At 37.4% G+C, this 26,097-nt stretch overlaps 1 protein-coding gene across 8 annotated transcripts in view; it reads left to right on the top strand.

The window, feature by feature from the left end:
* The window catches only part of Wdpcp (WD repeat containing planar cell polarity effector), a 242,957-nt gene that overhangs the window by 55,564 nt on the left and 161,296 nt on the right, over positions 1-26,097 (top strand). For 5 of the 8 annotated variants that reach the window (XR_009584944.1, XR_009584943.1, XM_060365187.1 and 2 more), the window contains exons 2-7: positions 11,203-11,281; positions 16,235-16,318; positions 19,703-19,750; positions 20,596-20,646; positions 23,568-23,638; positions 23,893-23,952. Coding sequence is in view for 5 of the 8 variants with exons in the window: in XM_060365187.1 (XP_060221170.1) it covers positions 16,258-16,318; positions 19,703-19,750; positions 20,596-20,646; positions 23,568-23,638; positions 23,893-23,952 (291 nt within the window). In the remaining 3 variants the exon portion in view is untranslated. Of the gene's footprint in view, positions 1-11,202; positions 11,282-16,234; positions 16,319-19,702; positions 19,751-20,595; positions 20,647-23,567; positions 23,639-23,892; positions 23,953-26,097 lie in introns of those variants that run through there. The other 3 variants (XM_060365184.1, XM_060365185.1, XM_060365188.1) reach the window with 2 other exon arrangements.

The following is a 26,097-nucleotide window of genomic DNA, read 5'->3' as shown; positions in this document are numbered from 1 at the left end:
GAGAAGCAAATAGCCACACAAAGGTCACAGAGGAGAGGTTTTCACTTAAAACAGCAGAACTTACAAAGGCACTGAAGCACACATGCACCTGGTATTTGGGGGAATGGAAAGAAGGTCCATGTTTCTGAAGGATCTTGGGGGGAAAATAACCTACTTAGGTATTAATGGCTATGTAACCCTCTATATTGAGTGTATGCTTAGTGGTTTCTTTCAACATGAAAACACCTCAGTTCTGTGGTGTGCCTTATTAATTTTGTTTCTATATCTTTTATTCTTTTTCAGAATCAGTCTGATTTCCACATTTCTTCCTTTTTACATGTCTGCATAGGTGCTAGTTCGTTCTTTCTTTTTCCTCTTTTTGGGCAAGCCTTTTCTAAACAGTATCTTCTAAGTAGGATATACATACATACATACATATATATATATATATATACACACACATGCATGCATACATAGATATATATGAATGAGATACTTGTATATGCTTGGCAAGATCTTGCCACTTAAACTAATTTCTTTTGTCATTGATGTTGTTGCATTTTGGTTTCTTTGTTTTTGTCTTAGTTTCTTTAAAAAGTTATAAGCGGGGAGCTGGAGAGATAGCTCAGTAGTTAAGAGCATTGACTATCCTTCCAGAGGGCTCAGATTCAAATCCCAATAACCGCATGGCAGCTCACAACTGTTTGTAATTCCAGAATCCAATACCCTCATACAGGCATACATACAGGCAAACCACCAATGCACATAAAAAAATTGAAAAAATACATTTTAAAAATTATAATTAAAAATAGATCTTTCCCCACATAATATACCCTGATTATACACTCTTCTTCCTCTACTCCTCCAGTCCTCCCACCTCTCTCACCTCCTGTCTGACCCAGATCTGCCTCCTTTTTGTCTCTCATTAGAAAATAGACAGGCTTCTATGAGATGAGAAAAACCAAAAACATATCATAATTGGACAAAATAAATGGGAGGAAAAGAGCCCAAGAGCAGGCACAAGAATCAGAGACCCACTCATTCACACACTCAGGAATCCATAAGGACATTAAATTGGGAGCCATAAAATAATATATATTCTAAGACTCCAGTGCACATGCATGCAGTCCCTCTACATGCTGCCTCAGTCTCTGTGAGTTCACCTGAGTCTTGGTCATATTGATTTTGAGGGCTTCATTTTCTTGGTGTCCTCCATCCCCTCTGGCTTTCTTGCTGCCTTCTCTTTTTCAAGGTTCCCTGAGCTCTGAGGGGAGGGATTTGATGGAGACATCCCATTGAGGGCTGAGTGTTCCAAGGCCTCCCACTCTCTGCAGAGTGCCTGGATATGGGTCTGTGTCTTTGTTCTCCTATGTTGTAGGAGGAAGTTCCGCTGATGATGGCTGAGCAAGACACTGATTTATGAATATAGCAGATTTTCATTAGGAGTCATTTTATTGCTACTTATTATTTTTTTCCTTTACAACAGTAGTGTTTGGTTTTATCCGAGGTCCCTGGGCTAGCTAGTCTTGATTCTTGAACATCCAAGCAGTGTCAGAAATGGGTACCATCTCATGGAGTAGATCTTAAGTCAAATCAAGTATCAGTTACTCCTACAAGCTTTGTGCTACCCTTGCACTAGCATATCTTTCAGGCACCCCAGTGTTCATTAAAGCGTTTGTGGCTGGGTTGGTGTTAATATTTCTCTTTTGGTAGTGTACCTTTTGCAAGGTATCTTCATGTTCAAAGACTATAGAATGTCGTCATGAAGGTTCTATGTAGGTGATCACCTGGACTTCTCCATGTTCAATGAGTTTACTTCCTCCCTCTTCATCCTAGCTCCTCAACTTTTGGAAATGTTTTCTTGTTTAAGAGCCTCCTTGGGCAGGAGGAGCTTGAGAGATGGGTCGATTGGTCCAGTGCTTGCTGCACAGGCATGAGAACCCGAGTTGGGTCCAGAATTCATGCAAAAAGTCTGGAGACGCAGCGGTGAGCAGGTGCCTGGGACGCACCTGCCAGTGAGCCCAGCCTAAGTGGGGAGCCTGTAGGTCCTGGTGAGAGGCCTTGTGTGAAAAACAAAACAAAACAAAACAAAACAAAACAAAACAAACAAAACAAAACAGTGTTCGGCTCTTGAGGAACAACTTGATGTTGACCTCTGCCCTCCACACAGGTGCACATACATACCAGTATGGAATGTGGGAGTGAGTGGAGTAGACCTATAATCTGATATAACCTCTGATATACCCTCTCAAAAGGTTCCACATATTGGGGGAGGTCATTGCCCAGTAGAGTTAAAGAAGGATTAGTAGGGACGGAGAGCCTTTAAAGCCTTGCATAGATCTTCAGATAGCTCTCTAGCTCTCAGTGACTATGCCGCAGCCACTCTTTCAGAAGTTCTTTGTATTCCCAGTCTCCGAGCCTTTCCAGGCTTCCAGGGCACATATTCTGAGCTAGCATTTCTCCACAGATATTTGGTTTCTGCTTTTTCAGATCTGTGTCAGTTACCTCTTGTCCATATACTGTTTATACTCTAAAATTTCGATGGAATTTATTTTGTTCTTATTTTGCCTTTAATATCTTTCTCCCGTGAGGGTTTTCTTCTTAACTTATTGCTTTGTTGTCATTTTTACATGAATTTGGAAGGATATCAAAGTACCTATATGTCCTCTCCCCATCTTTATCGGGATATGTTGCCAAGTCACGTGGAGCTAGTTTTTCAACCAAAGGAAATCAAACATTATCATATTCTTAATTATTTCAGTAACTCTGATTTACCATTGGCAGTAAGGTGCTATTAAGTTAATAACAAGCTCCTATGCTATAATAAAGAGATATTATTATAAGATATGTACATTTTAAAGAACTGTCAAATGTAAACAGTAGTCACAAGAACTTGGGAAACATAATGAATTTATATACGTTACATGGTTTGTTTTCTTTGAGGAAATAGCAGGTTCTTAGATGGGTATATAATTTCTGTTTTTATTATGACTGAGATCATATTAAAGTCCAGGAGTAACTTTCTTTCCATTTCCCTCCTGGGCATGGCTTTGTTCTATTTGCTTCGCTGTGGTGGCATGGCACATTGTTGGCATTACACCCCTCTCTCATAAGTTATATCTTCTTCTAGGACAAGTTGTTGAAGGTTTTTTAATATCTAGTGTGCCTACCAATGTGCTTGGCTTAGTTGTTGGCATTTAGTAGACTATGCAACTATGTGTTGAACCAAAGTAAAAATAATGAACAGATGAAATGATATGTTCATGAAACTGATAATATACTTATTTTTCTTTACCTGCTGCTGAAATCAGACTCATAATTTTATGGCTATTTAGTACTCACAGCGGGAAACTACATGTATTGAGTGATTATCACTGCCTCAGAGTTCCTAAGATGTTTTGCTGTTTACACTTTGGTAATGGTATAGAGTGCAGGTTTTAAAGCCGAGCATGCATTTTTTTATTGATCATTGTTGGGGCTTTAGGTCAAAACACGATCATAATAATTTCCTAACTTCATTAGGAAATGCTTAGCATTTGTAAGCCCTGATGATGTGTGCCTGGGTTAAACTATTAAGGTGAAATTGATCTCCTCCTAGGGAACATTGTGGTTATTCATTTGGTAAGAAAAGACTGTTCTTTTCTAAGTTCTCTAATTTGGTCCACCATTCAACTCATGAAACAAAATACTAAAAGTTTTATTTAAGTAAGAATCATGTGACAAACCATTAGTAAAACAAAAAATCAGCCAATCAGGGAAGAAACAAGATCCAGGCTAGAAAAAAGATCCAATCATAATATTGAAAGATTCACTGAAGAATTTTTAAAAGAATTAAGGGTTTGTTAGCATTTCATTAAGAATTTGTCATAGAGACTGATGGGCCAGAAGTTAATGAAAGCTGCTACCAAATAAGGGAAATTAAAATAGGAACACTTCTTTGATATAATAATTTATCATTTACCTAGGAAATAATTATAATTCACACAGGAGATTTTTAAAAAAATAATTGATTAACTTTCTGAGAATTTCAGACCATGTATTCTGATTGTCATTACTTCTCAACTTCTCCCAGATTCATGTCCACTTTCTCTCTCAACTCATTGAATCCAGTTTGTGTTGTGCAAATATTCAAGAGTGTTGGGCCTGCCTTAGAGAGTGTCATGCTAGTAAGGAGAACTGATCCTCTGTCAGCAACTGTCACATGCCAATTGTAGCTCATTTTTAGATCATCTGTAATGTTTACTATGCAAATAGTAGAGAAGATTCTTAGTGCCTAAGAAATACCAGTTCTAATCAGATAATTCAATTACATTTATTTATTTATAAACAAACCAATTAAATAGTCTTTAAATAGACATATGTTACTTTCTCTAAGAGCTTTATATTCTCCATGTTGGTGGAGAATCATTTTTTTATTTTTTTATATATTTCAAATTTCATTCTTTGAGAATTTTACACATGTATACAATGTATTTTGGTCATCTCCACCCTTCCACATACCACCTCTAACTGCTCTCTTACCACTCTCACACTCCCCTCCTAGCTCATGTTCTCTTCTTACCAGTGTTCCCAAAGTTAGTGCATGACATTCAGTTGGAGAGGTGGAATAGAAGGAACACCACCCAGGGGCTGTGTGGAGGATTTCTGTCCTACGGCTCACAGCTGATAGAGAGTCACCTTCTCCTCTGTCTCTGTGTTTGCACTTTTAGGGATTTAGGGTATAATTGCATACAGGAGAGGACTGTAAAAAGTCCCATTCCAGGAAAGATGCTTTCACACACGCAGGCACGCACACGGGCGCACATGGGTGAACACACACACAGTGAGAGTGAGTAATTTCAGAGGGCTAATTCCTGTGAGGATTAAATGAAATAATGGCTGTAAAGTGCATTTGGTAATATCTGAAAATGTTACCCACCCTTGGCTCCACCATGTTCGCAGAGTTCTTTATCTTCCAAGTTTGACAAAAGCCACAGGGGGGAAAAAGTTTAAAAGTCTTTGTGTGTGTGTGAAAAGAAAGATTTCAAAGTGTACAACTATCAAGTTGCATGAGATATTCCCCCTTTTATAAGGAGCGCTTCTTTCAACAGCTCCTAGGGTTTATTTTTTAGAGGAGGGGGTAGCAGTCTGTCATCAGAGTGTTGACAAGTGAAACCAACAAGGTTGTGTTGGTATAGCTGCGGGGCACGTCAGTACTTTCCAATGTCTGTCCTGTTTGTAGAGAAAGGGTTTCTGCATTTCTCTCATTTTTTCTCACTTTGATTTATATGCTTTTTAAAACAGTAATTCTGAGTTGACAAATTACTTCAGTATTTAAGCGTTGGTTTAGATAAGATCCTTTCAGTGTTCTTTACTGAGCCATAAGAACTCTTCCTGAAATTTAATTTACTTTCTCTTCAAAGCCATATTTTTCTGTGTATTCAAGTGTAACATAAAATTATATTTATAGTTATAATTTAGAATTAATTGTCATTATCATATAGCTAACATTTCTATTTTGTCTTTTTATTGTTGTGATTAAGGTACATCCTTGAAAACCACTAGTAAGTCTGTATTTTTTGAAGTTCAGAAAAGTGGGTACCTGAGTTGGGCTGCTGGTGGGAGATTATTGTCCTTCTCATGCCATTATTTGCTTATGCAAGCATCCTTTTTTCTTCCTAAGATGCCTAATGTAAGCTCTACCAATAATTTTGCAAGGTCATGGAAAAAAAGCACTTCAGCTCGAATAATGGAAAACTGTGTGTAGCAAAATATTTAAAATGAGCAGCAGCAAACAAGATGTTTGTATTAATAGGGACCTAGAAAATGGCTATGCAAAGGTCAGCACTGATCTTTAAATATTAGTGAAATTTAATTTGTTGTATGTAATGAGGAGAAAGAAGAGGAGGCAGGCGTCAGCGAAGAAGCCATTGATAAATTGTCTAAATGTCAAAACTGCTTACCATGTGGAAAATATTAAATTGACAAGATCTGTTTAACTAAGTGAATTAAACAGTTTGAAGAATGCTCTAGAGAAATATTTTCCAAATTTAAGTACAACAAGAAGACTTAGGAAGTTGTTGTGTGTGTGTATGAGTGTGTGTGTTTTAATTTGGCCACAGTTTATTTATTTTGTGGAAGGGAATGGATTCTTTCTTTTCTTTCAAGGAATAGAATTTCCTCCACCATTTTTTTTTTTTTTTTAGTAAGAATGATATACAGTTTTCTGAGAACTTAGAAACAGATCATTTTTTGCTTTATCCAGATGTAACAGCTGACTTGCTGTTGCAGTCTTGAAGAACCATCCCTGTTTTTTTTTTTTTTTTTTGGCAGTTTACAGACCATTAGCTGGAATGGAGTTCAGAGAGCTGGGTCATGACCAAGTCTTAATTTAAAAGAGAAGTGTGTTTTCTCAGTTTCTTCACATATAAGGTTGATAAAATCCAAGTGGTATCTTTAATGTATGTAAAGATGAGTTACTGACATCAGTACAGGATGGGACAGAGAAAGGTGGCCAGAAGATAAGACTAGGTAATTTTTTGTGAAAACAGAATTATTTGAAATATGTTAAAAGATGCCTGATTTTATTAATGAATAGGAGAGTAAAACCTATAATTAAAAGAATATATTTTTCCCTTACCAGATTTGCAGCAGTGTAAAACTTTGACTATGCTTCAAGGTGTTAATTATGTGGGAAAAGAGGAAGTCCTGTGTTGAGTGGCAGTTTCACATGGTACAATCATTGTGGATGCTGCCACCTTGTAAAGTGTTAGTATGTCTTTTCATGGCACTACTATTTGTAAGGCAAGGTGTTGGAAGTAAGTAAGGGCATAGGTAAGTCAGTTCTAACCACATTCAGTGGAACATGAGTATCCTTTCTTAGCTGTTCAGTAAAAAACAGCAAAGTATATGCATTAGAAGATCCTGCCTTTACAAAGAAACAAAACAAAGGCACGAGTGTAGACATGTTGTCAGTACACCAAGGGGTTCTGCGAAGACGCATGGCGCTCTGTGCACTGGCTCCTCTCGGCGTGGGGAAGGGCTTCCTCTTATAGCAAATACTTCTACTTTGTTTGGTTTTAAAACACAGTGAACTTATCATTGTAACTTAGAAACCCAGAAGAAACAAGCAACCAGATAGAGGGCCTAATGGGATAAGAAGTTTCTCTCCACCTTTTCTACACTCGAAGGGTGTTTAATTTGTTTTACAATAGGAACAGGCTAGGTAGTTGTTTTACTTTGCTTTCTTCCGCTGTGATAAATGCAACCAAAAGGAAATTGAGGGAGAAAAGGGTTTATTTCTTCTCACACTTCCCATCCATCGCTGAAGGAAGCCACGGCAGGGACTCAAGGCGGAAGCTGAAGCAGCGAAGACCATGGAAGAATGCTCTTACTGGCTTGCTCTGTAGCTTTTGCTCAGCTAGCTTCTGATGCAGGCAGGACCTACTTCCTGGGGTGATGTTCTGCCCACAGTGGCGGGGTCCTTCTACATCAGTTCCTTTCCCCAAGATATGTTCACAGTGTTTACAGACCAATCTTTTTTTTTTTTTTTTTTTTTTTCCACATGCATCCCTGGTGCCTGAAGAGGCTAGAGAGGGTATCAGATTTCCTGAGACTGCTGTAGACAGTTGTGAGCTGCCATGTGGGTTCTGGGAATTGAACCTGGGTCTGCTGGAAGAGCAGCCAATTGATCACTAGTCCTGCTCTCCAGCCCCATATAGGCTCATCTGATTGGTGCAATCCCCAAAGAAGACTCTCTCAGATAACTCTGGTTGTGTCAAGTTGACAGCTGGAGCTTTCTAACAAAGTTCTTTCTACTTTTAAATATTGCTTCTGCCACTCAACTGCTTAATACTGTGTGCTAAATCTAAAGTTTTGTAGCTAAAATGTTGGAGCTTTTGCGTCTTTGTACACCCATATCGAGTCCAGAAGCCAACTTAAAGAGCCATCCATCTTGTTTTATGTGACAGTTCTTACCTGGACCTGGGTAATAGACCAGTTCTGGAGTATAATCATGCGTCAGCATGCCAGAATTTGTAAATGCGTGCTGGGGATTGAACTCAGATCTTCAAGCTTGTAGGGTAAACTTCTCACTGATTGAACTACCTCCTCAACGTCAAGTATTTATTACTTTTTGACCCTTATGGGGTACGTGGAGTAGGAGCTCATTATTGGGCAGATGTGCCCTTAAATTTAAGTCAAAAGGTGTTTTAGTTCTCCAGAATGGTCTGGAACTTTTTAGGGTACATAAAAAGTTTTATGTCACTTTGACAGAACACCAGGTAGAAATAGTATGTGGGAGAAAGGATTTAGTTTGGCTTACAGCTTCAGGAGGTACCAGTCTGTTGTTTCCGGAAAGGAATGGTAGCCAGGAAGCCCTGTCCATGCTGCTGGGAACTTAGAATACAGCTCCTTTACATTTTGGTGGCTTAGGAAGTAAAGAGCTCTTGACAAGATTGGAGGCAGGTACGACTTCAGAGTTCTACTCACGTGGCCTGTTCACCAGCTGGGCCTCAAAGCTTTGTAACTTCCTTAAAAAGGGCTGCTTGTTGGGGAACGTCTGTCTGCTTTACAGCACAGGAGTCTGTGAGAGACCTTCTTCATTTAGTGTCTGCTGTAAGACAACATGCAATAAGGAAGTATCTAGATACACTGTAATAACTTGAAACATTAGAAGGCAGATATCACTAAGGCAGCTAGTTCATTTATTTGATAACTGCTGCATGAATAAAATCAAAGGATGAAATTCTCATATTATAGGCAGTTAGTTATGTAACACTCACTTAAAATGCTCAGCCCTTTTCATCTTCAAAGCATTATACAATAGTAATTAATGCTTACAACATCCTTGCAAATGTAGGTCAATATCATTATCCCTGTTTTTGCATGTGGGGAAATTGAGGCAGAGAGGTTAAATGATTTGGGTAAATTTGTCACAGCAGGATTAGAATAAAGGCATTTTGGCTCAGAGCCCAGAAATCAGAACAGTGGAGCCATACTTTTTTGTACCAGGCTTAATTTCTGTCCTTGATAAAACAGGAATTCTCATTAAATCATACTGAGATCATCTCTGTATTCAAATTCAAAACTAACAAGTTTGATCACAATATAATGCCCCCTGCATGCCTTACTTCCATAGCATTCCTGACTCACTATTAATTAAATTAGGGTTTTTTTTCCCGTGATCATTTTGTAAGATAATTGGCCAAATATTTATCTCTATGTTCTTCTTCTGGAATTTCAACCAGTGACTTTCACTTTCCATTTTGAAAAATTTTAAGTAGTTTTTATAATTCTGTACTTTTTATAGCTGGTTAGACATATTTACCTAGATGGCTGCCTTTGCCTCAATCTTCAATTGTATCCAGAATCCTAGTTTTGTGGTTTTGTGTGTGTGTGTTTAAAGCATTGAAAAATCTTACTCTGCTTAAACTACTCTTTGCTGTGATGTTTTGGTCCAGTTCCTACCTGAGAGATAGGATAAGCCAATGGGAATTAGTCGGGGTAAGGGGCTTCTGAGAATCAAGTTTAAGTAAGTATGCATGAGTCCTTTGCTATGGCAAAAACAACAACAACAACAACAAAAAACAGTTGAATAGCATCCTAAGTTCCATGCCGATGAGAAAACTGAAGGGGTAACAAGACACCAAGGAGTGAGGTCAGAGTTAGGGAAACTGATGTGTGTGGGCTGAGCGGTAGGACCAGTCTTTGCAGTGGCTGAATCATTTTGGGTCGCCTTGCTGAGCTTGGGGTGAGGAGCAGGCCTTCTCAGTGGAGCTTTGTGGAAGCTGTAATGATCTTGATAGTTACTCTGATTTTGTTACTTCCATGATTATCAGTGCTTATGTGCTATTTTCTTTCTTGTAAGATCACTTGAGTCCCCTTCTTGCTTTCCTCACATCTCTCTCTTACATTCCAACTACTACCACCCCAATTCAAGTGCTTGCTGTCTGCTCCCTCAGTTTTCTTTCTAACAGGTCCCTTATGCAAAAGCACTTCCTCCATTTTTCTTGTTTGCCATCTCTTCAGGTAATCTAGCAATAATTATAGCTTGAAACATTTCATTATTCCACTATTTAGCCACTGTTTAGTAAGCATGAGTCCAAATTCTGAAAATTGACATTCAAAGACATCCTTCATTTGCCCTCGATTTCTCTTTGTTACCTGTTCACTAAATCAATAGGGTAAGAATAAAATAAATAAGCTTGTATTTTTCTAATTCTTTGTGTTTTGTTTCTTCATTATTTTTAACCTTTGTCTCCATCGTGCAAAATCTAATTCTTGAATAATCTATATGATCATTTCTTTTTATAGTGGTGTATACTTTTGATCCCAGCACTCAGGAGGCAGAAGCAGGTAGATTGTGAATTTGAGCCCAGTCTGGTCTGCATAGAGAGTTCCAGGACCAGGGTTGCATAGCTGCATAATGAGACCCTGTTGGAATAATAAAAAATAATAACTTAATAATAATAATACAATAATAATTTCTTTATCAAACTGTGCCATCTACTGGGCATCTGGAAGGCTGTTTGCTTTGCCAAGGCAGCATGCGTTTCAGATTTTATATTCCACAGCTGTTTTATCTGCTATGCTAGATACGCACTATTTGGTAGTTGAGACAAGCATCTGCGACAAGTGCTTCTTAAGGCCAGTTATATTTAGATGCAGTGTGCCTACATGACTACAAACGAGCCGTCGTTCCTGGGAGTCCTGTGCAGTGGCCTAAGTTTGCAGTCTTGTTTTTTTTGAAACTCCCTGTCCTTTTGTATAAACTTTGCTTATTAGATTCATTGCTGAAAGTTTTTGTGGAAGAAACCCTTTATTTATGGCAATATGTCTTTGATCAAATGTGTTCATAAATATACCCAACAGGTGTTTAATGGTCCTTTGTGTTAATGATATTAGAGAAGTAATTGTAGAGTAATACGCTGAACTTTATGTAATTGAAAAATAATTATGATTGTAATAGTGCAGTGAACCAGTAGTTAATGTGAATTTATACTATCTAGTTATCTTTCTTTTTAACATTTTCAATTAGACCCTCAAGGGAATATATGATAATAAGCAGAGAGCATATATTCTACATGTATGCCCCAAAAGACTCCCTTGGGCTCTGTGCAGTGCTTTGCTACTTTACATCCATTTCAAATGTCTTGCTGGCGCCACGGTGTCCTAGCACTATCTTTCCCTGCTTCATTATTTTGCTGCTATCATGTTTTACATTAGAGTTTTATTTCCCCTCAGGCTTCCCTCCCCACAGCAGTCAAAATAGCTGCTTCAGAAGACAGGCGACTGAAGAACTAACTACTTTGGCAGAAGACAGGTATTTTGCAATTTATTAAGTGCTAAGTAATCTCTCCTTCTCGAACATATATTTATTTTCCAAAAGAACATTATCAGCAGAATGCTACTGGAATGATTTCTATTCTGCATGTTACTACAGAAAATAATTCTAATGTGACCAAGAGGAAGAAAGTAATGGGAAGCCTGTCTTAAAACAGAAGCTTTTGAGGATTAAATAGGAAGTAAAAGGGTTTTCTTTCCTGCCTGTCCTTAAACTATGCACTCTCACCGATTCTTGCTCATACAGAATGCCCTCTTACCTTTAGGTCAGGTTTAATTTAAATCATACTATTTATCTAGTCATAAAGACTAGATGTTTGTTTTACAAATGGTCTTCTAAGACAACGGAAACTGACGTACTCTTTTGTATAATTAAACAGAACATAAAGATATTTAAAAATGAGTGAAAATTTAAATCGTGGTTGTCATTTCATTTTTCTCTGTTATTCTTTGAGTGATCATTTTCAAGGTCCTGTATTTTTGCTCTGCACAGCTACTTTTGTCGTAGTCCTGGGTCTCCTGGGGACTTGAGCAAGGGCATTAAGTGGACCAGCGTTTCTCAGGTCGGGAACCCTCTGTTTGCATGTTCTTTCAAACCCTGCTCACGCTCCCTCACCAGTGCAGAACCTAGAGTGCTTCTGAAATTCCTTCCTTTCCTACTTCAGAACAGCTATTTCTGTACTAATACAATATTTGGATGAAACAAGCTCAGTCTTGATTACTTCCTCCAGGCAGATTTTTCATACCAGGAAATTACCAGCATTCTTTTTCACTGGTGGCATTCTTGAGTAAGATGCAAGATGTTTCAAAAGTGTTTAAAGCCTGCACAGTTTAGAGATGGCAAGGCATCTTGGAGGTTAAAGAGAGGTGCTGATTCAGTCTCTTTCTTCCCTTCCCATCTAGCTAGCATTGTGGACTTTATTGAAGTCATTTTATTTATTCCATTTATTTACTCTGTAATGGTATTTCTGGCGGATCTTTAGGGTTCAAGAAAAAAGGATGAGTACCTACGCTTGGCTGCTCCTCTTCCTCCCTCCATTGACGCAAAGCTTCTCTTTAATCACATGTGTGTGGGGGTTCACAGGATTGTGCTGTATGTCTATGAGCAAGTCTAATCGTGGCCTCACTGGCCTTTTTTTTATCTGCTTTGCTCATATGTGCTTCAGCTTCTTGCAGAATCCTTTCCCAAATGCTGTGTGCTCCATTGAGTACTTTTGCTGGGCACAGATCCTCTTCTATCTTGGATTCCTTACTTCCTCTGAGCACATAAATACTGTAGCCACCGTGTTGTTGGCTCTAGGCTGGCCACCATGTCCTGCAGGAGCACACCCCAGTTCTTCTACCCTCATTACAGCTTGATAGAATTCCGGGGTACTGAACTGGAAGGCAAGTCTGTGGCCAGAGACTATTACTGACCCTGCAAGTTCCCCGGTGGGAAATGCAAAACAATGAGCTAGTTTGCCCTTGACATCTTCAGTTCTCCACCAAGCTCATTTTGCCTTTTCTCCCAAAATCTCATTATTTTAGGACTTCCAAATTTAAAAAAATATAGATAATATATAACATACATATGTTTTGTATATATATATGCATACATACATATATACATACATATGTACTGCTCCTGTGTATTTTGCTAGTAAAAATGTATTCAACCCCTCTTTTTTGTTATCAGGAGAAAGTTTTAGCATGTTTATTTCTATTTAATTGACTAAAAACAATTTCAAGTATTTTAGTATAGTCTTTAATCTGTAAACTTTTATCTTGTAATAACTTTCAGTTTTATGAAACAATAGGCAGATTAATTAGCCTTGTCCTTGCCTACAATGCCATAAATTATTGCTTTGACATCTGAATAGACTCTAAAATGAGGAATAGTGGTTATTTTTTTTTAATTTTGTAGTTTAGAAGTTGGTGACTTTTGATACTCAGTGTCAGAGGAATCGTGCACCTGTTTCATCACATCCTTATTTAACACAATGAAGTGTCAGCCGTTTGTGTATCCTAATTCAAACATCTTCTCTTGTGTATGACCTTCTTCACAGAAGCATGCTTTTTCTTCATAAAACACCTGTTCTTCTTAGTACTTACTCATTCTCATTGAGTCATCCATATGCAGGAGAGATCAGCATCTAGTTAGAGCAAAGGAGATAAAGAGATTGAGGGGTCCTTTGTTTTATCTACTGCCTTTGAAGACATATTGATACAAGAAGAAAATTAATTTATGATCGGTTCAAAAATTATCACTATAACCTGCTTCCTTCTTACCCTTTTGTTGTTGTAAATAAAGGGTATCGGGCTAAATGTATTTATTATTAGCTCTGTAATTATTACGGCAGTATTATTTAACCCAGTATCATAATCAGTAAGACACAGACTCCTGTTAGATTTTTAAATTGCCTTTTAACACCTTGGGCTGGACAAATCATTCCACCTATGCTATTTCAATAACCTCACTATCCATCTCCCAGCCCCCATCCAATGCCATTCACCTTAACCATTTTCATCTGGGCTACCTTCCCATCCATCATCTTCTAAATACTTGCTTATCCTTCATCTTTTCATGCCACTTTTAGAGTCCTTCTTTCTGGCCCATGTGGTTCCTCTTTCAAGATAATCCATTGTGGCTTCTTTTTTTTTTTTTTTTTTCTCTCCTGTCCCCAAAGCCTGGGAACCTTAGCCATGCCTAATTCCTTCCACCCTGCCAAAAATAATGTCTTAGGCAGGTTTACACAACAAGGATTGGTGTAGCTAGGCAGTAACCAGAGGGTCAGTAATTATCGTCAAAATAAAAGCATCAAACCAATTCCCTTTTTCTGTCTAAATAAAAAGACCATCTACCTTCTCCCCGCTGCCCTTTCCTCCTTGCCCCCTGCCTGACATGGGAGGCAGGCAGCTTGCCTGTTTGTCTCCCAGCCTAATTTTGGCTCCTTACATTGACTAATAGAACTTTTGCTTTTATGCCTGCCTGCCTGCCTTCCTTCCTTCTTCCTTCCTTCCTTCCTTCGTTCCTGTACTGTGTATGGTGCACGCATGTGAGTGTGTAGGTGTATGGGCCTTTACATTCCCATGCATTAGCCCAAGAAAGACTCCAAGAGTACTCCTCTGTTCTTCTCTGCCCTGGGACAGGGGTTCTCAGGGAAATGGAAGCTCACCGTTTGGCTAGCCTTGCTAGCCAATGAGCTCTTGGGGTCTGTCTGCCTCCATCCTCCCATGCTGGGAATACAGGCATGTACTACTGTACTTGCTTGAATGTGTGTGTGTGCGTGTGTGGGTGCTGGCGATTCACACTGAGCTGCTCATGCTTGCAGCCCAAGGACTCTTGCCTACCGACTGAGCCGCCTTCCTAGTTCTCTTTCCTACTTATGTCCACTCTATCTGTCATTTGTGCCCTTTCTGTTGATATCTACCACTGTCTTTCAGAGCATGCCGGCCTTCCAATCACTCCTGTACTTCTGTATGCACCCGTACGATGGCAGCATACCGGGGTGCCTAGCATTGCCTCTGGAGCTAGCCTGAACGGATCCCAAGCTGGCCTTAACCAGCAGATTTGACTTCAGTTCCACAGTGTAGTACTAGTATTGCCACAGAGAACTAGGAGGACAAAATGGGCAAAGATACAAGTGTTTAGAACAAATGTTTAGTGTTATCTACCACCACCACCATCTCCATCATCATCAATCTACTAAGATCTTGTGCTTCTCTAAAGACTCGGGACATTTCACAACTTCTTTAAGGCTTTCTCACAGCTCTGCTCTTCAGGCAGAATTGGGTTCCTCTTTTAAGTTACCACATTTTTCATTCTTTCTTCCTCAGTCCGCAGAACATCGTGTCTCTTTAGCAGAACATGTGTTTCTTGATGGCTGTAATTCTATCCTGGTTCTGTGAAGGTGAAGTGAGGGCAAGGGACGTTTCTATTATGTCTAAAAATTGCTTCGGATTATTAACCATATGAATAATGTGGGAAATATTTTATCCACTCCTAATGTTATAGAAGCTGAAGGGTCTTTTTCTCTGTTAAAAGTTGTATTAAAATTCTATTTACACTTTTTGTTTTCCAGAAGTTTATTAAAGAGAACATTTCTTTTATAGTTTCTATAATGTGCTTAGATTAAATCATTATATATGTTTCTAATATATAACACTGTATATATCTAGTATGCTACATAAATTTGTAAGCAAACGTTTATAAGTTCTATAAATTTTATTTAAATACTTGTAAAATGTGAACTTTTTCCAGAGTCTCACTAGCTTTTTCCTGATCAGTTCAAACTGATGAGGTCCTATTTGATTTTTTTAAAGTATCAATAGTGTATGTTACAAGGCCCTGCTATTATACTAGGAGAAAATCTAGAATGTACATTTTAACTATCTTGACTTAAAAAATATGCTTAGGTTGCCTATCATGATGTGCAGATTAACAATACACTATAGGAGTACTGGTGTACTTTTATATAGTTTATTTTTAAGTAACTCACCTCGTATGACGGTAACTATATGCCATTTACCTTCCACATTCCTTTGTAGCTTGTTTATATGTAGGGTAATTTAAAATAAGTGTTTACATATTAAAATGTATCACAGAACCACCAAGCGGACCCACTTTTCCTAAGACTTATGACTTAGAAGATATTCATACACTAAACAGCTCTAAGTATACTTAGAGCTGTAACCAAGCATATGTTATTGAACACCCAAATATAGACAGTCTCCTTACCACACTTCTCAATGTGATGACATAGGAAATTTAGGAAAAGAAGTATATTTTTCTTTTCCTAGAGTTTATTTCTGGATGGTTAACCAAATACATAAAAATGTGTTTAATCTAATGGACCACATCTCAAATATTAGTTTGTTTTAGGGGTTTAGATTGTAATTGATGATAGAAAATAATTAATTTGTACCTTTTTTCCCCCCTAATTACTTTGAACAGGAAAGCGATTCTTTTGCTGTCAGATGTCTTTCTGCTTGACTGAACTACACCTGTGGTCTCTGAAAAGCACCTTACACATTGCAGGTAAGTGAGCTCTGGGTCAGTCAGGGCTCTTCAATCTGTTATGCTCTTATCACAAGTACTGACAAAGTTAGGGCCTGGATTTCCTGGATAGAGTTGCAGTCTCTCTTTTATTTTTTCATCCTTAATGAAAATGTGGGTGATGAAAAAAATTACTTTTAAATACTCTTATTATCTTATTTTCTGGCTTGAGTTATGAAATAAATTTTAGTAGTCTACTCTTCCTTCTAAAGATGCACATGTTTAGTATTTTTATCGGATTTGTTCAAATGCTATATATCATAGGCTTTTGCAGACTAGATCATAAAAAAATTTGTTTGATCTTAAAAACATTTCAAATATGTACTTGAGTTGTACAATTACTTGTGTTCTTTGTGTTTTATATTTCTTGAATGGAAATAATGTTTTTAACAATGTTTATTAATGTTTTAGGTTAAAATATATTTCATTAGAACACAACTTATAAAAAGTTTTTTCCTTTAATTATGCAGGTTAATTTTTATATTTGGAAATGCATTTTTACTTACATTACTTTTATATGTTTACTAAGAAGTATTTTACCTTATAAAGTACTGTTTCTTAATATTGAATATACAATAACAGATGAATATCATGTTTTATTTATTTTTTTCCTAAAGTATATAGAGATGGAATTTCTAGTTCAAGATTTAATACATATTTGCTTCCTCCCAAAACTCTTTTAAAATAAGATTAACTGAATTAAAATGAAGATACATTAAGATATAAAACCTGAGATTAGGAAAAAGATACCTGCAATTGGACAATTTTTGGAAAATAGAAGACATGAAGGAATTAGCAGAGCTAAAAATCTGTGTATCACTTGCCTAGAGAAGAGAATTCCAGTGAAGCTCATTTATATCTCAAAATTTTGGAAAGGTATAGAATCTTAAGGAACATGTGTTGCAGAAGATGAGGATGTGGCACCAGGGTGACAACAAAGGGGATGTATGTCTGTGTGAAATAATGAGACACCTTCATGACGTGGAAATATTTAATTACGGAGGCTCTAAACTCTAGGACACCAGAGCCACTGGAAGAAGACATGCTAAACTGAAAAAGGAGGAAACTGAAGCTGGCATGCTGATGGATGAGGTCCTCTTAATCCCGCTTGCTTCTGGCGATCTCTTCTTACCTTTGTATATTTGCCAAGAGAGAAGGAGCTTGAAAATAGAATTCTTTTGTGGGGTAAATGCATGAGCCAAAAGAGAAAACGTATACACAGATGTTTTAAAGGTCTTTGGTGAGATGCTCTGGCCCTTGCTGGCCAGTGAAGCTCTATTTGGCTATGGAAGACTTCAGGAGATTTCTAGAGCCTCACTTGTGAGAGAGCCCATGAATCATCAGACATGTATTTTCTACAGGAAAGAAGGCAAGTTATAAGAAGAAAATAGGCAAAAGGGTTTCTGGAGAAACAAAGATTATTTAGGAAGGAAAAGGAAAATACACAAACCTGAGGGAAAAGCTTAATCCATGAAGCAAGAAACCAAATACAGAGGATTAAGAAAAATGATGCTAAACTGATCTCTCAAAATTTGGGAATATATCACAAGAAAGAAAAAAGTTAGAAGTAAAAAAACATTATCTCAGAAAATAATTTTCTTCCTTTCCATATCCATGTTTTTTTCTTGGACAGAAGGAATCTCATTGCTTCTTTAGTTAACCAGTCATTCCCTCCTAGATATCAGCCTGGCATTTCTGTGTCCACTGTCCTCTCTGTGGATAACCTTCTTACTCCATGTGGTCCTAGCACGAGTTAGATGGTCCCTGTGTCTTGCTCATCTAGTCTGTTTTCTAATCTATCAGGCCATCATGCCCAGTGTGAGCTCTTTGTACCTGCAGAAGCCGTGACACACTCTATCCTCTGATTACCTCATGGACATCTTCTTCACTCGGCACTGGTGCTTCTTGGACAGGTCTCATGTGGACACCCTTGTCCTGCTTATGTTCCTTCCCACTTAGCCAGATTTGTGCAGTTCAGGGTCCCTTACAATCTTTTTGTTCTGTTCTAGAGGTGTAAATATATTGATGTGTGGACACATATTATAATTATAAACTGGGATGTTTTAATAGATATTGCTTGCATATGTAATGCCTGCAGTTCTTAACTCATAGCTTTAAATAACAAGAAACTTTTAAAATTGAAGTATAACATATGTACTGAAAAGTGTACAGATTGTAAGAATATGCTGTGAACTATCAAAAAGTGAGCACATCCGTGAAATCACTACTCAGCTTAGCAAAAATATTGTAAGTACTCAAGGGGCCACAGTCTCCCAGCCAGTCTCTAATATCTTCCATCTAACGGACAGACATCCAATTGCATTTATTGAGATCATGTCTTCATTTCATGTTAATAAAATACAGCTTTAGCATGTGAGCATTTCGTATCTGAGTACAGAGCATATCAAGTACACATGACTGGTTGTTGTTTATTTGCAGACTTAATTACAGCAGTTTTACTTGTGTTTTTCTTTTGGTTTTGTCAGTTTGATACATTTGGAGGCAGTCAGTCACTAGGGGGCAGCCTGTACTGCTTCACTTCATGAGAGACAGTTGTAGCCTCCTTATGTTAGTAACAGAGAATTATTTTTGCATGGAAGAAAACAAGTGTTACTTCAATAAAAGAGATATTTCATTATTCATAGACATAGGAAAAATTATTCTACTCTCTTGTTTAAATTGCAAGGACAGAATCCCTTGGTTAAACCAATCTCAACATCTGTGGAGTCTCACTTTGTCTCTTACCTAGCCCAGCAGAGTGTCTGAATTTGAATAGGTTTGGAAGCCTTTTGACTCTAAACAAGTTTCAGATAATAATTTATCCACAGCTCCCGGTAATCCCCCCTTTCTTCTTGCAGATTTCCTCCCAAATGCTATAGGATGGGAACTAGACTTCTGAGCTAAATTGGAGAAAAGCAAGCCACAGCTCGGAATCCAACAGCTAGGGCATTTTCTTCCATCCACTGACTTCATTTGGCATTGCTTAGTGGCAGTTCCTTTTGGTAGCGCCCTGTGAAAAATATCAGAGGAAGTGTGAAAGAGAAAACTTGGTCTTCCTTGATTTCAGTTTTTTTTTTTTTTTTTTTTTTTTTTTTTTTTTACTAATCTTTCCCCCATGCCATTCTAGTTCTGTATGTTTCCTTATGCCATTCTGATTTTCTCATTAGATCGATAAACTTTCCAGTTTCTGCATATCCCTAGAATAGATGAACCCATGTCCAGATGCTTTTGAGCTATTTTATTTCTAGTAACATAAGGAGACTGTTTCTGCTCCCCTCCCCACAATCCCCTCTGATATAGAATGATTTGGCTTCTTACTCTCCAGAACTTTTACCATAATTTAATGTTCTTTCTTTCTTTCTATAGATAGAGACATCGGCGTGTACCAGTACTATGACAAGAAAGATCCACCAGGTAATGTACTTACCTATTCTATTTAACTGATTTTATAAATGAATTATTCCAAGAAATGGAGCAGCAGTATTGAAAACTCTGTGTTTATGAGCTTTAGATAAATTCTAAACTTTTAAGAGTAGTCACTTGAGGTTTTTTTTTTCTTTAAAGAGAAAAATGCTAAGGTTGATATTTATCTGATCAATCAAAAATAAAGCAACACTGAGAAGATGCTGTAGAAGAACGGGAACATTTTCATTTTGTTGCCGATCAGGCTGATAACAGGACAGTCTATTCCCAAGTATTTATTGGTGGCCCAGCAGAGGGCATTGTTAAGGCACTGGTCCCCGTGACGGCGGCCTCCCGGGTCCACACCAGATATCTGAAATAGACATTTCTGAGTGAATGATCAATTTTCTTTATCTGATTAATCCTGTTAATCCCAGAAGTTTTATGATGGGCCAAAAGGTCTCCCTAGCTGGAGTTACTTCTTGCTCTGTTCTCGGGTGAAGTGGAGGCTGTGTGAGCACCCTGTGTGCTTAGCATGGCCATGAACAGGCTGACGTGATGGCTCGGGTGGCAGATGCAGCAGCCTCTCTCCCTTTCCTATCTGACGAGATTGGAAGCTCAGAATACCAGCCCACCTGTTGTGTTTATAAGCCTTTTCACTGCACATTAAAACATGGCTTCTATGACATGCAAATATACATTGTGACATTCTCTCTCAACTGTCTTTTTTAAAGCTTAGCATCTTGTATTAATTTCAGCATCTGCAGCAATCTTTTGTATGTGTACCATTAAAAATACAAGGTACTTTAATAAAAACAAATCTCACTTTTCTTCTTTTCATCTTTCCTTTGTCACAGTATCAGCAACAGAGCATGGTAACTTAGAAGAAAAACAAAGGCTGGCAGAATGTAAGTTTGTATTTTATATATATACATTTATATTTATTAGATAGAGTTATGTTACAAATAAACTGTTTTCTGGATAAATTATAAATGTTATATTGTCCATATTTCTTATAGTTAATAGTTCCTATTGTTTATATATATGAAATCATTAACAGTAATTATAATGTGTTAAGCTTTTCTAATGTTAATCATTAAAATCTGTGCTGGTTACAATTTTGGTAATTTTATGTAAACATAAATTTAAGTGTACTATCGTTTCATATTTTAAATAAACTATTTTATTTAAAATACTTAATTGCTAATAAAAATATAAATCTTCAAGGTGTACAAAATGATGACTTGATATATCAATCATGCAAGTTCTATAGTAAAATTTTTATACATGCCTCCTTATTTTGTGTGAAATAATGATTACAATTCATGCTTAAAATCTGTAACATTTAATTATTCATATTTCCCTAAATTGTTAACATTTTACTAATGTCTAACATTTTCTTTTATTATTGTGTGTGTATATGTGCGAACCCATGCATGCTTGAGTGTACTGCAGTATGTGTCTGGAAAGCAGAGGGGGAGAGTAGAGGTAGTAGAGTTATCTCTTTCTGCCATGTTGGTCCCAAGAACTGAATTCAGGTTGCCAGACTTTTCAGTGGGGGCTTGCACCCTCTGGGCCATCTGGCTGGCCCTATTATCCTTATTTTAATAAAGTGAGGTTTGTTATATCAGCATTTTATTTAGTTGTTTTTTAGTTTCAAAGGTAGAAGTATGTTATATATATAATATAAGTACAACATGATAAGGCTTCCATGAACTAAAGCTAATGTGATTTGAAGTTTTATTTGGAATATAGCTAGATCTGAAAAGCCTTTCTTTTTCCCTTATCTTAGATTGAACTGACACTTAATTTTTAGAATACTGCATTAGTATTTCCAACACAAATCTTAAAATTTATACATATGTTCTACACATCAAAATTATGTTTATAGAGCCAAATTAATTTGCTGAAATAGGATACATAGCAATTTCTACTTTCAAATTTAAATATCTATATATGCTATATATTATTTGTATATACACTCATATATGTCATATTATATGGGATTCAGTGGAGACATCCCATCTGGGATGAGTATTCCAAGCTCTCTCACGCTCTCTTCCCTTTTAGAATTATTAAATATGAGAATATAAAGACTAATTCATTATGAGTTTAACATGTTATTAATATTATTCATGTGTGTGTGGTGGGTGCTGGAGATGAAACCCAGGTCATCACACACACCTAGGCAAGTGCCTTACTGTTGAGTTAGACCCCTGCCCCAATGTTATTGATTTTGAAAACAGATTTAGTTTTAGAACAACTTTTTACTTCTAAATAACCTTCCAATTGAAGTTATTTACAATAAATTAAAGGTATATTGCTATTTGAATTTCATTGATTTTAGAATTTTTTTATTTTTTCCCTTTATTGAAAATAGTTTTTTTTCCCACATATATATCCTGATTATGGTTTCCCCTCCCTTTGCCCCTTCTAGTTCTTCTCCATCTCTCTCCTAACTGGACCCATTCTCTTTCTGTCCCTCATTCAAAAAAAGTAGTCTTCTAAGGGATAATAATAAAACAAAACACAATAAAATGATATGTAGTCAGATAAAATGAAAGCTAACATATACAGAAGAGAAGGAAAAGAGCCCAAGAGAAGGCACCAGAATCAGAGACCCATGCATTCACACACTCAGGCATCTCATAAAAAAAATCACTAAACTAGAAGCCATAATAGATGAAGGACCTGCTGCAGACCGGTGCAAGGCCCTGTGCGTGCAGCCGTAGCCTCTGTGAGTGCATATGAGCTTTGACCATGTTAAGTTAGAGGACCCTGATTTCTTGGTGTCCTCTATCTCCTCTGGCTCTTAGACTTTTTCCACCATCTCTTCTCCTGGGTGCCCTGAGCCCTGAGAAGGGATTTAATGGAGACATCCTGTTTAGGGCAGAGTGTTCCAAGGTCTCTCACTCTCTACATGATGTCTGGCTGTGGGTTTCAGCGTCTGTTCCCGCTTGTTGCAGGAGGACGCTTCCCTGATAATGGCTGGACAAGACACTGATTAATGAGTATAACAGAATGGCCTTAGGAGTACTTTATTTATTTAAGAACAACAGTATTTAGTAGTCTCCTAGGTACCTGGGATATCTGGTCTCAGGTTCTTGGTCATCCAAGCACTGTCAGGAATGGATTCCATCTCATAGAGTGGGCCTTAAGTCAAGTCAGATGTTGGTTGGCTCCTCCCACAAACTTTGTGTCACCATTGCAGGACACCATTATATATTAAAGGGTTTGTAGCAGGGTTGGTGTTTATGTTTGAGGGCATTATTTCAAAGAGCATCTCTAATACCTATTTGTTAAAACTTGGATTCCACCTCCCCCTTTTTTTTTCTAGAATTGACATATATAGTGCTTTGATCATATTTAAGTTAATTTTCTACATATTATTTTTATATTTTGCTTTTTTTTTCTCAACACATTTAACTTATTCTTGGGAAGTTTCAGGTCTGGGTTGGCCACTTGCAGAAGTTGGAATTTCTTTTGGGTTGAACCATGACTATTTTCACAAAAAAGTTACTTAAATTATAAAGATCAGGTCATTTACTATTAAATACTGCTAGATCCCTTGGCCTACCAAAACTTTTCAAGAGTTCTCTGAGTCTTGTTGGTTGTCATCACAAAGTTATAATCAGGGAGATTAGTTCGTGGTAAAAAGGCTGTTTCTGTAACAAAGCCTTTTAAAAGACTGTTATTTAGTGATAGAGCTAAAGTCCATTTCCTCTCAATTATGGGGTGTCTTATTTTAATCCTCCAAGGCACACTGCTAAGCAGAGGTTCCTTATTTAAATCATGTTTAACTAACTGCTGTACACGTTTTATTTGCCAGCACGAGATTATCCTTGGACACTCAAAAACAGACGCCCAGAAAAACTTCGAGACTCACTGAAAGAGTTGGAGGTATCTTTCAAAAGGTTTCAAAAATGGGAACAAACAAATCTGTTTTAAAACATCTTTCAACACATTTAATTTTCAAAAAGGACCAGCTCTTGGGGTGATGATGGCTTCACTTTTGTCTAGAGAGAGCTTCCCACACACTTGTGTCTTTGTGTGGCTTGTTGATTGCCTCTTTTTTTTCTTGCAAATCAGACGCGCTTTAACTGATAATGACAAAGTGTGTAGCCACTGCACTCTCTCTTTCTGTTGTCCTTCAGGAACTGATGCAAAGCAGTCAGTGTGTGCTGAGCAAATGGAAGAACAAATACATCTGTCAGGTAAAATGGCTTGACAAGCTTTCGCAGTGTTTAACCAATGGAGCTGAAAGCTATGTAATAACTGGTATTCTTGTGTTATGATAGAGAATGGAAAAAACTTTTCAGGAGTGGATATTTCATAGTTCGAATTTTAGTCATTCTAAAGTGAACGCTGGACAGATTGGCACAGGCCGCCAAGCTACCTCATTAGCCGGTGTGGCTGTAGCGACATACGACAAGCACGAAGAGCAGTCTCTGCAGCCTTTCACTTGGGGCTGTCTGGGTGTAATGACTGACATCCACTGGCTTTTTGCTTTAACGACAGTAACACCACAGGACAAAGCGATTTCAGTATAGCATTCTTATAAACATTTATGAATATATGCTTGTGGAAATGAACAAGCAGATAAGAGTGAAACCTTTTTTTAACAGATCTAGCTTTGACCCTCTAACCTGTAACCACCAGGTATATGCGGCTATTTTGTTTTTATTGTATTTATTTTTTAAAATTTTTATTTACGTGTAAGAGTATTTTGCTTTCTGTATATCTGCATGACAGAAGAGGGCATCAGATCCCATTATAGGTGTCATGAGCCATCATGTGGTTGCTGGGATTGAGCTCAGGTCCTCTGGACGAACATCTGGTGCTCTTAACCACTGAGCCATCTCTCCAGCCCCATATGGCTATTTTTAAATAAAATTAAGACGTCAAGCCCTCAGTTACGGCTCTTTCCAGTTTAAGTTTCTGGCAGTCCAGGATGTAGACATAGACCATTTCCACGGCAACACTTCCATCGGACAGCCCTGTGTTCAGCAGGCCTAGACTTAGAACATAATCAGGACATCATAATTAACACACATTGACCATAGAATAAGGGACAAATGCCTTGTTGATACATTTAAAAAATACCATTTGTTTGGAAAAATTACTTACTCTTGATAAAAAGAATAATTATAGTAATCTGTACACCTCATTGTATAACTACTACCAATAATTATCATTTATCTTTGGAATCAAATATACTGTTTCAATTTTAATTTTTAAGCTTTCCATTACATTAAAAAAAAAACCTGTGAACATTCTTGTTTATAGGTTAGGCCCCTTGTTATATCCTTAAACTTTCTAACATCAAATTATAGTAATTGCAAGCATCGCCTAGTTTACCTGTTCAACATAAACTATTATTTTAGTTAATTCTCATTTTCCTCTTAGAAAAATTTGTTATTTGTTTGGTCTAAACTGTTCTCTTTTTAGTAATGGAGCTTAACTGTGACCTTGCCATCTGGCATGAATTTCTACTTTCTTTCTTTTTTTTTTTTAATAATTTATTTAAAAATTTATTTTAAAATTTATTTACTTTTTTTATTTTATGTGCATTTGTGTGAAGGTGTCAGATGCCTTGGAACTGGTGGTACAGACAGTTGTGAGCTGCCATGTGGGTGCTGGGAATTGAACCCGGGTCCTTTGGAAGAGCAGACAGTGCTCTTAACCACTGAGCCATGTCTCCAGCCCCGAATTTCTACTTTCAAGACTATTTACAAGGCTAAATGAATATTCTTAGAACCATAACACTTCTAAGTTTCTCCTTAGAATGCTCTTCAAAAGGTTGGCGTTGTTTAAAATCATAACTTATTTCCATAGAAATCTGTGATGAGGCCTTCGGGCTTGACTATCAGATGTGTGCCAGTGCATTTAAGATTTAGCTCAGCTTGGACTTGGAGTTCCTAATGCCATTACTCACTGCAAAGGCAGGCTCAAAATCATTTGACTGGAGGGCAGGCCTGCCACCTACATTAAGAGGTGTGTCTCGTGGCTCCACCCGCCGTCACCCCGGGGAAGTTAGAACATGTCAGGCGTTTTTACAAATGCAGCGGAGCATCCCAGTTAGATGATTGTTTTTAGATAAATTTCATTGCTTTTTAATTTAGTGACAAGGTTTTTGTGTGTGGTTCACTTGCTATGGAAAGGATATCTTTCACTATTGGATTCATTCAACTAAGAAAAGAAACTTCTCTTTAAATGCTAGAATATATGCAAAAACTGCTTTTGTAATTTACAATAGACAGCCCTGGTAGCCCTGGCTGGTATACCAGAGAGCCTACTTTTGGCAGTTCTAATGGGATTTACCTAAATTTATCTTTATCTTATTTTATTTTTATGATAGA

The sequence above is a fragment of the Meriones unguiculatus genome, chromosome 12 (genome assembly GCF_030254825.1).
Source record: "Meriones unguiculatus strain TT.TT164.6M chromosome 12, Bangor_MerUng_6.1, whole genome shotgun sequence".
Taxonomy (NCBI): Eukaryota; Metazoa; Chordata; class Mammalia; order Rodentia; family Muridae; genus Meriones; species Meriones unguiculatus.
This window is presented reverse-complemented; position numbering and strand designations above follow the sequence as displayed.